Below are 11,048 nucleotides of genomic sequence, written 5' to 3'. Positions count from 1 at the left end.
GCTCCGCGCAGGCAGCCAGGCGGCGCTCCTGCCGGCCCCAGGCGCGCCAGCTAGCCCGCCCAAGCGCCCACCGGGGGCGGCGGGCGGCGGCGGCGGCGGGCGAGCCGCGCAGGAGCAGTGAGGCAGGGGGAGCCCGCGCGCCTGGGAGGAACCGGGGCGAGGCGAGGAGGTGGCGGGAGGAGAGACAGCGGGAAAGGTTCAAGATTAAAGGAGTGCTCTCCTCCGGTGTGGGAGGCATCATGGGCCGCTAATCAGACGGGAGGCTGACAATGAAGAATGAGCGAAGCGACCGTGGACGTCACCCCCCTGCAGAACTCGGACCACTCGGGCTCGGGTGCAGGGATTGGCTCCGGCTGCCCGCGGGGTGGAGCCCGGAGGAGGGGGTGGGGGGAGGAGCGCAGGAGGCGGCTGCTGCCCGGACGGCCGCGGCTGCTCGCGCTGCTGCGCTGCTGCCGCCGGGAGCGCAGCTCCGGGGCCGGCGCGGCCTCCGGCGGCGTCGCCCGGCCCGGGCGGCGGCGGGGCGGGCTCGGCGGCGCTGTGCCTGCGCCTGGGCAGGGAGCAGCGGCGCTACTCACTGTGGGACTGCCTCTGGATCCTGGCCGCCGTGGCCGTGTACTTCGCGGACGTGGGTACGGACGTCTGGCTCGCCGTGGACTACTACCTGCGCGGCCAGCGCTGGTGGTTCGGGCTCACGCTCTTCTTCGTGGTGCTCGGCTCGCTGTCGGTGCAAGTGTTCAGCTTCCGCTGGTTTGTGCACGATTTCAGCACCGAGGACAGCGCCACAGCCGCTGCTGCCTCCAGCTGTCCGCAACCTGGAGCCGATTGCAAGACGGTGGTCGGCGGTGGGTCTGCAGCCGGAGAAGGCGAGGCTCGTCCTTCCACGCCGCAAAGGCAAGCATCCAACGCCAGCAAAAGCAACATCGCTGCGGCCAACAGCGGCAGCAACAGCAGCGGGGCTACCCGGGCCAGTGGCAAGCACAGGTCTGCGTCCTGCTCCTTCTGCATCTGGCTCCTGCAGTCACTCATCCATATCTTGCAGCTCGGGCAAATCTGGAGGTACTGTAATGGGTGGGGGAAGAGGGAGGCTTGCTGCTGCTACTACATCCCCACTGCTTTGCTTTTGCACGGAAATCTTTCAGGGTTGCTGTGGTAGTAACCCTAGTCACACTCTTCCAGTTTTGGGGGTTTCTTTTGAACTGGGGCTTGCATTTTTAAAATTTGCAATCTCAGTCTAGGGTGGGAGGGAAGTGAGAAGCAAGGGAAGGACAGCAAAGTGGTTTCGATCACCTCATCCTTTCTGTCTTCCCACTCTGCCTCACTGGCTTCTCGCTCTTCGCATGCCACAACCCCCCCTCCCAATTTTTAGTGATATTGTTTCAGTGAGTAGGAGAGGATTTCTGTCACATGTTCTAAAATTCCTTTATTTTTATGTTGAATTTGAGGTGTGTGTTGCCATTTGGATGGTTTCTTTTGTTCCCTGGTGAAAAAAAATTGCTAATTTTAGTGAAATGGGAGTTGCTGCTGCTCAAAAGTACCCACATATTAATGATCACTGCTGAAGAAGTGCTTTGCTCAAAGTAGAGATCCTAATAAGCAAAAGACTTGTCATATATATATATATATATATATATATGTATATATATATCTCCGAGCATGAGTCAGTAAACTTTATGGGGCCCAGATTTACTTTTAGAGTGCCCTTTCTGATTATCTTGCAATATCTCCATATGTAATTTCTCATATAAATACGAGCCTTTGGAAAAGGGGTGGGACACCATGTTAACTTTAGTTGTATTTGGCATCTTCATTGGCTACTTTGCTACTTATCATCTGATCTACCAAGTGTTTTTACACAGGGATCACTTCAGTTATAAACTGGAATACAAGGCTAAACTTGGGCAGAGGGAAACCACCACTCGAACAGTCACTGCATGGACTTAGGAGCAGAATGAAATAGTATGCTCAGGAATACATTCTTTTGACTTTTATATGTTACTAGCAGATTTCGAAGCAATATTTTACATCTGTAAAAATTACTTGTATGGAATCTATAGATTCAAATATCTCAGAGCTTTTTTCAGTTTTAAAATAACTTAGTAAATAGGTGGTATAAGTGAAATGAGGACAATTCCTAGAAAGTACATCAATATGGAACTGCACTCTGTGGCACTAGTGCTCTTTTTCAGTTTTACTTGTGGCTGTTTTTGTGATAAAAGATATGAGTTGTTGACTATGCCGAAGCATGCCCTGTGGAAACAACTCGGAGGATTTGTGGAATAGAACCACACATTTCTTTTTATTTATGACGAACAACCATGTTTTCACCTGAGAAGAGCAAGTGTGATAATTTCACAACATTTCCTGGGACCAGTGCTTTGTAAAGCTGACTGAGCATTGCCATAGATGGTGAGCTTTCAGATTGTGAAACATTTTTTTTTTCAAGCAGATACTTTCTGGAAAAGTGATATTTGATATGCAGTCAGACAAATTGATGTTGGAAACCTTCATACATGTTTTGGACTCAAAGTAACTTTTCGAAATGCTAGTTAAATATGATAGCTATATTTCCCGTGGATGACTGTTGGGAAGACAAATAGCTTGATGCTCTTCAAGTATAATGAAGGACTTAAGTGCTTAACTTAATTATTGAAATTACTGAGTGGCTAGGATGCATCTGATTCGCATTTCTAATCTGATAATATGGTAAATTAAGCTTGACATTGCATTTGTTAACTTTTTCAAACTTTATCAAGATTTGGAAATCACTTAATTTTAAGCACCTTTCAAGTTTCTAGACTTATGTAAATAATGCAAATACTTTTCTATCCTATTAACTGAAAACTGTAACTTTTAACAGATTGATACTTTATGAAAACTCTGGTATTAAATTCTGTGAACTGAGGAAATCCTTTTAATTATAGTTGTGTTTACTATACCTTCTAAGCCAAACATCTCCCCAGTTGAAAAATGATGCTTAATTTTCTCTGGGAGTAATATACAGAAAGTGAGAAATAATTAGGAAAAGATATGAGCCTAAAAACATATCAGAGAGACCATAGCCACTGGACCAACTTGTCATACAGAAAAGTTATTGCAAAGGTAGGGAGTGGGGGTGGAGAGAGAAGGGATAGAAGGGAAAGGTTTGAATGCAGAAGGAAAACCACAGGCTCTCAGACAAATGCATTAACTGACCCCAGCACTTGGAGAAACTGTGGTCACACATGGCTCCTTTTAGTTAAGCATTTCTATAGTATTTTCCTTAGAGACTTTGAAGTTAATACTGATAATGTGTGATCGTCTAGGAGGAATATTATAGTTGGAAGTATTATCAGATATAATATTCTGGAAATATTTGTCAGCATTTTCAGAATAATGTGTTTAGTAGATAAGTTTGAATTATCATCTAATCTAACTACTCTCAGATTCTGGTTAAGATATTTGGAGGATGCCAGAGTAATCTGGTGAAAGCATGATCTAAGACTAATCAGCATCATTTTCTATTTATGAAGTACACTTTTCAAAAAAAACAAAACTTTAGCCTAATGTAGGACATTGGAAAGGGATAAGAAAGCTTATGGAACTTGACACTCAGATGCACTCTAATATGTTTCTATTTCTCTCAGTGTTGAACATTCATATGGAACTTTGGGGAGTAGGTGCATTTTGATAATAAGCCGATGAAGTGCAACTCATCTCAGATTATTCTATTAGACTCACTATGATTCCTTAAATTAGAAGCATCCCTCTGCCTCTTCCAGCTTTTCTTTTCAATACATTATACACAAATATTGCAGAAACACCAGAGTACTGAGTGGTTCAAAGCACAGAGGTCATTATTCATGTTTTAACATGCTACTTTCTAGGATCAATAAAATAGATTTTAGCTAGGTTGGTAACTGCTTCTTGTGTTTCCATGAAATTCTAATTATTTTAGGGAAGGACCAGTTTCTAAAAGCTTTCTGTAGATACAGTCTTTTGAAATAAGATCAAAGCGTTTGCTTGTTTAGAAATAGCCATTGAAACATTGTGGATAAGGTTTGCATGTATTTACACATGTGTCACAATGCAACTGCTAAAAGCAATGATACATATTCATTTTAATTAAAGTTTACTAATGGCAAATTAATGGCAGCTTTTAAAGTCGCAGGAGGTGATGCTGGGAAAGAGCTATTTGAAATAATAAAGTGAGTTTTTACCACCATGTGAAAAGAGCAATTATGACTTTAAAGAAACTGTGCCTGTGAATGAATGTGAAAGTACTTTCCTTTCTTATTTTTCTCATATGATTCCAGAAATTACCAAGAGTGTAGTTCAGTCAGTGGCAATCACAAATTCCCTAAGAGAACAGTTTTTAGTCCTCATTCTTTTGATCAATTGCATCTAAATGTCTTTTTCCTTCAGAAATTATGAAGTTTACTCTTAAAACTCTACCTGAATTTCTCCTGTGTATGTATGTACATAGTTAATTGTTTTCTAGAAAATATGCACTTTGTAAATAATGAGTCAGTGGATGGTAGAGTGGGGAGCGTTTTCACTATTCTTACTCTTTTGGGTTTTTGGGTTTTGTTTTTGAGTCTCCATCATGAGAGTCATCTGGGAAAAATGTGAGGAAAATACAGTTTTTTTCTGCTCTTGTCATGTTTGCTATTCCAGAAGACACTGATTGTGTCCCATGTTCAAATAAGTTGGGAAAATGATGGGTTAGACAAAGTTAAACAGATCTCTCTACAGCAGGACTTCTCAGAACCTTTTATAACCTAAGGTACAGTTGTCAGTAAGCTTTTAAAGGCACATCTGTTAAATATTTTTATAATGATGCATGCAAAGCACTTTGATAAACATGCCATTCTTAAAACTGGCCAAACACACATATACACCATGGAATACTATGCAGCCATAAAAAAGGATGAGTTTGTATCCTTTGCAGGGACAAGGATGCAGCTGGAAACCATCATTCTCAGCAAACTATCACAAGAACAGAAAACCAAACACCGCATGTTCTCACTCATAGGTGGGAACTGAACAATGAGATCACTTGGACTCGAGAAGGGGAACATCACACACCAGGGCCTATCATGGGGAGGGGGGAGGGGGGAGGGATTGCATTGGGAGTTATACCTGATGTAAATGACGAGTTGATGGGTGCCGATGAGTTGATGGGTGCAGCACACCAACATGGCACAAGTATACATATGTAACAAGCCTGCACGTTGTGCACATGTACCCTAGAACTTAAAGTATAATAATAATAATTTAAAAAAAAAACTGGCCAAACAAAAATAATAATTTTATTGGCACTTTAAAAATACACAAATTTTTTTTCTACTTTTTATATCATCTACATTTTAAAACAACCTAAAAGGAAATTATTAGTATCTGTATATGTGAGAAAACTGTCTCAGAGAGGTTAAGTAACTGGCTTAACCTCTTAATAGGGTCACCCAACTATTATGTAGTATAGTTAGGATTAAAAACGGGGCCCATTTTACCATACAGTCTATGCTTTTTCTGGCTCAATTGGCTACCTCCAAATGCCAACTTGGATAATAATGACAACAATGTATAAAAATAACAATTTACCTTCACTGCGGATGACAAAGTGGGAAAGGGAGCTACAGTTTAGATGGATTAGGGGATCTTTCCACTGACACACCTGTAGTTAAACAGTAAAACAGAGACTTGAGCTCAGCTCTTTGAACTCTCAGTTCATTGCCTTCCTTACTACACCATTAGGACATACTGAGGTTGTTTCATTAAATCCTAGCTAAGGAACATGATCTCATAGTAGTTTTAATGATTTCATGGCATAATGTATGTGAATATGTGAAAAGTTATTTGCAAATGATAAAGAGGTTCTAGAGAAAAGGAATGGGTAGAAAAACTAGGGAGGATATAGGTTATACCTTTGACTATTGAAAAAGGTGGTTTCTGATTCTGAGTTAGTCCTGAATTCTGATATAGATTAGGCAAGATTGGTGCCATTTGCTGAGTTTATCAAATGGTTATTTTCTGCATATACGTGTTCCCTCTCTATACATATATATTAATCAGTCATTCAACATACACTGAGCACCTGCTATGTGCAAGGCACTGTGCTGGTTACTAACTATTCCAACGTGAATAAAATATATATATTTCAAGGAATCTACTCTCTAATGGGGAAGACAGAAAAGTCAATAGACCATCTCAATAGAAGAAGATAAGCACTATGATAGAAACAAGAAACGCAAACCGCCTTGATGGTTCAGGTAAGACTCTCTGGAAGAGGGGATATCTGAGCAAAGGTTTGAGGGATGAGAAAAATCTGCTTTCTGAGTAAAGTGGGACATTGGCTTTAGAGCCCTGGATACAATGTGTAAAGGCAGAGAGGCAAGGCAGGTTAAGTGCATGCTCTACATATGGAGTGAGGAGGGAGAGTAGCTAGAGATTAAGACGAAGAACTAGTTGGGCTAGATAATGAAAGGAATTTAGATTGTATTTTGAAGGCATGAAGGAGTCATGAAGGATATAGGGGGTGAGGATTGTTAACAAACGTGTTAAAACACTGTTTTATTCAAAGGAATGGCAGAAAGTTGAAAGTTTCAGAGGCTATGTCATTATTCATCTCTGACTCAGTTATGTCTCTATCATTCATGGAAATCCGTTGGCTTCACAGTGGGGAGTTGGATGTCATTGGCACATATAAATAGACCCATCATGATGGGAGAGTCATTTTTCAGAAAAACAAGTAGGTTGAAAGTTTTAATTGTATTTATACTAAAGTAAATTATTGGCAAAACTTTCTTTGGTGTTACTATTTGAAGAGTTATTTTCTTAGGATACAGTAGTTTTTACTTTATTGAAAGTTAGGTCTTCTGATCCATAGAAATATATTCCTTGTGTTTATTAGTCACCTTTAACTGTCCAGAGAGCTTCTATGTTCTATTTCTTATTTGATCCTTTGAGTGATCTTGGAGGTACCACTTCTATTTTGCAGATGTGGAAATTGAGAGAGAGATTTAATTGTTTTCCTCTTTGGGTCATATATTTCTGGAGAGGTTTTAAGCTAGAACTTAAGACTGATATGGGAGGGGTGAAAGCAACATGGAAAATGGCTGATGGTACTGAGGATGATGAGGTAGAAGAAAAGCCCGAAAGCTTGAGAACTCCGTAGTAAGTACTGAACAGTTGTAACATGGAAGAGGCATTGGACTTTTGTGTAGGCCCCCTGGGACAAAATTGGTGGGACCTATAGGAAGATATTTTGAATTGATGGAAGGAAGAATTTTTTTAGTAGTTGAAGATATCCGCAGATCAACTGGGCTTCCTTAGAAGGAGTGAGTTTCCCATCACTGGAGTGTCTAAGCGTAGTCTGGAAAATTAGGTAGAGATGTGGTAGAGAGACTAACTCTCATACAGAGGATTGTACTAGAAGATCATCTTCCAGCTCTGAGATTTTGTAATAATCTCCATCATAACATGCTGCTCCAAACATAGTAGACTAACCTTTGCTTTTTTGTGGATGAAAGAAGTAGAATGCATTTTTGTGCAACACTGCAATTGTGCCACTTTAATATCTATTCATTGGTTTATAGACTTAGTATCTTCTTCCCTGGAGCATCACAAATCCATATGCCACCCCTGAGTGCTGGCTTTGGCATCGAGATCTCTGAGTTAACTGACAGGTATAAATCCACAAACAATCAGACAGCTCCTTGTGCATTTACCTGGGTTTCTACATGAATTGGAATAATTTATGTATAAATCTCTGTGGTGGGTATATCTGTGTGATATCTTTGCAATAACTAGTGCAAAGGTAAATTTCTTCCATTCACTTGAACTATGAAGTGTTTACTTCACAAGGGTAAATATTTTTATACTTATTACTCCCCAACAGACTAACTTAACAGAACAATTGAATGTGTAGCCTCTATGTACACGTATACTATCAGTTTTGAACAATGTCCACAAATCCTTGGAGAAATAGCTTTGAAAGTCCCTGCTCAATCTCTTACAAAATGTTTCTTCATGATTGAGTATCCAAGCACGCAACTTGCTAGTAAATATGTTTTTTTTTTTTTTTTTTTGAGGCGGAGTCTCGCTCTGTCCCCGGGACTGGAGTGCAGTGGCCAGATCTCAGCTCACTGCAAGCTCCGCCTCCCGAGTTTACGGCATTCTCCTGCCTCAGCCTCCCGAGTAGCTGGGACTACAGGCGCCCGCCACTTCGCCCGGCTAGTTTTTTGTATTTTAGTAGAGACGGGGTTTCACCGTGTTAGCCAGGATGGTCTCGATCTCCTGACCTCGTGATCCGCCCGTCTCGGCCTCCCAAAGTGCTGGGAGTAAATATGTTTTATATGTTACAGTTCGAATGATGTAGTCCACCTATGAATTTAAGTAACACCAATTACTGTCTAACAAATAATGCACGGATTCTCCTTTACATGGACTTACTGGCTAATCTGATTAATACATTTCTTTGACTTATTTTAGAAATTTGTATGGAACACTTACTGGACCTATGGAAGCAAGACTAGAGATTAGAGTTGGATTTATTATTCTTACGCATTTTCACATAAAAGGTTCAGTATGATGCTGGTCATGAGTGAATGTTTTATCAGGTATGATCTTGTAATGTGTAATTGTTGTTGGAATTTAGGGAAAATTATATTTAGTAATGCTCCATAAGAAATATTCTTTTAAATGTCATTGCATGATTCTGACCGCCATAACAAGTGACCTCATCCCAACAACATGATTGTGTCCTTGGTAAGTGACAGCATGGCTGATCAGGAAGAAAGACCATGGGCAAGTTCTCATGAAGTTAGTCTAGTGGTTGTGGAACTTAATGTAAAAGAATACATACTCAGTGAATATCTACAGATCTGTGAATAGAACCCAGGCACTCTTCTTTCTTCTTGATGAAAGTGTAGCTAAACTTGCTACTTAGTAGCTTCTCTGAGATTCTAATGGTGCGGTGAATCAGAAAAGGTGCAATGTCTTCTGGGAGGGATAGGAAAAATCACCCCAGCTCTTTTTTTAGATTACTAGTGTTGGGAAAATAGGGGTAAATTTTGTGAAGTGCTAGTCACCCTCTGAGAAAAATGCAGCTAGAAGCCCAGCTTTGTATTCCTGTTTTTGCTGATAGAATAGTCAGGGTGGAGAAACTATCTGATAGATATTTTTCATTGAATTCTTACCTATACTTGACTGTCTGAGAATATACTTATATATGGAAGGAGTATTGGCATTTTTTATGCTTCAGTCTACTCAAAATGCTTGCAGCCTCCACTGTTACTACCACCATCACCACCATCATCACTGTAATTCTTATCATCATAAAACATCGATTCCACATCTAGTATATATATATAGAACTGATACAGATTGCTGATTGTAGGAGAAACTAGAGAAGGATTAAAAGGAAAATGAATCAGTCCAGAAACCCCTGAGGTGGTCTGAGTGACACCGTTAGGTCTTTTTTAACCCTAAAATAGACAGGGAGGGTCATAGTTAGAATGTCAGTGATAGAGCTTATTTAAAGAGGCATCTGTCCTTTTGGGAATTGGACTAAATGTGGGGTATCAGAAGAAATGATTTGGTCTCCAATAGCAGCAGATTCCAGGCAGGCTATCTGACTGCCCAGGGTCATGCGCCATTGTAGGTGTAGATGACACACACGGCCCAGCTCCTGGAGCCTCACAGACTAGGTCTTCTTTTGGTTTCCTCTTTCTGGGTCTCAATTTTCTCTCTGTATGATGTGATTGGTTAGAAATAATATCCTAGGTTCTTTCCAGATCTAAAGTTCTGATTCTGCTCTTATTATACATTCTTTTTACTTGCGTAGTACCTAGGGTATATGCACTAGAATATTTACAGGTGTTCTAAGGCCACTGTTGTAGGCTTTCTCTGCTTATGTAAGTCCAAGGGGATATAAAAGGGACTTTCCAGGGTTGATAATATTAGTGTCTAAACTCCCAGGAACTGGCATGATTCATACATAGAGAGTCTTAAATATATTCATATAATGCAATTAACCTTATGTCATTTCCAAATTTTAGCTATAATCAAATAAAACAATTTTCATTAAAAACACATATCTATGTATTCAAAATGATGTCAAAAGTCTTCCATGTCACTGATTCTAAGATATATACCATATAGACTGGAGAAGCCAAAATTGCCATCTAGATTTCATGTGGTAAGGTATGCACAGCTGGAGTGCTGTGGTTAAGAAATAAGAACAACGCTTCACAGGCTTGAAAGAACTATTCATTATTTCAATGAGAAAATGGTTGCCAGAGCTAGATTTGCTTTTAAATTAAAAGCTTGTCTTGGGTTACACTACCACTAATTTAATATGCTGAAAATTGGATTTAAACTCTATACAAAGATACAACATCCAGGCCTATCCTTGTTAAAAATAGGGATTTGGTGCACTCTGCTAGAAGAACAGAGCATTGCATTAGCCCTCCCTGAGAATTCCCTGGGGATAGGAATTCCCTGGATTCTAGGTTCTTAGAAATCTGATGTGAAGCTGAACGATTTTTAACCCCATGCCAACATTTCAGATTTTAAAATTTTAAAAACCTTAAGCATCTGTTTTAAAATTATCTGAACAAAGTATGTCAAACTATTTTCTCATCTTTATGATTCATAAGTAGGCTGTTTGAATCAGTTCTACTTCTTTTGTTTAATTTATACACTTGCCATATTTCCCTGTTGGGGAATCCTTTTATACAAAAAGAGCAGTGGGCATTGTGTGAGGTGAGTAACTATGAGTCAAACAGAGAGTCATGCACATATAGAAGTAGGATCTATAGTGAACACCACTTGAAAAAGGCTTGAGATAACTGGTTTGACTTCCCCTAAAGTCCACTCTATTTAAGAAGGACAGAGTTGCCTTTCCGAATCACCAGTCTGACAGATTTCATCCATGTGAAAGCAGCCTGACTTCCTTTTCTGCGGTACAGATAATAGTCATGAATAAAGATCTGTCTGGGGCTGAATTCTTTACTTTTCAGGGCTTTTTTTTTTTTTTTTTTTTTTTTTTTTTTTTTTTTTTTTTTTTT

The 11,048-nt window shown here is 40.2% G+C and overlaps 1 protein-coding gene across 1 annotated transcript in view; it reads left to right on the top strand.

Moving 5' to 3' along the window:
• The first annotated feature begins 239 nt into the window (after window positions 1–239).
• Window positions 240–11,048, top strand: part of LOC108539581 (XK-related protein 4-like) — a 432,691-nt gene continuing 421,882 nt past the window's right edge. The window contains 3 exon segments of the mRNA XM_017888393.1: window positions 240–278; window positions 280–333; window positions 335–1,056. Of these exon segments, the coding sequence (XP_017743882.1) occupies window positions 240–278; window positions 280–333; window positions 335–1,056 (815 nt within the window).

This window comes from Rhinopithecus bieti, unplaced genomic scaffold (assembly GCF_001698545.2).
Source record: "Rhinopithecus bieti isolate Rb0 unplaced genomic scaffold, ASM169854v2 scaffold_18037, whole genome shotgun sequence".
In the NCBI taxonomy this organism is placed as follows: Eukaryota; Metazoa; Chordata; class Mammalia; order Primates; family Cercopithecidae; genus Rhinopithecus; species Rhinopithecus bieti.
Note: the sequence above shows the minus strand (reverse complement) of the source record. Positions and strands in the feature narration are given on the sequence as shown.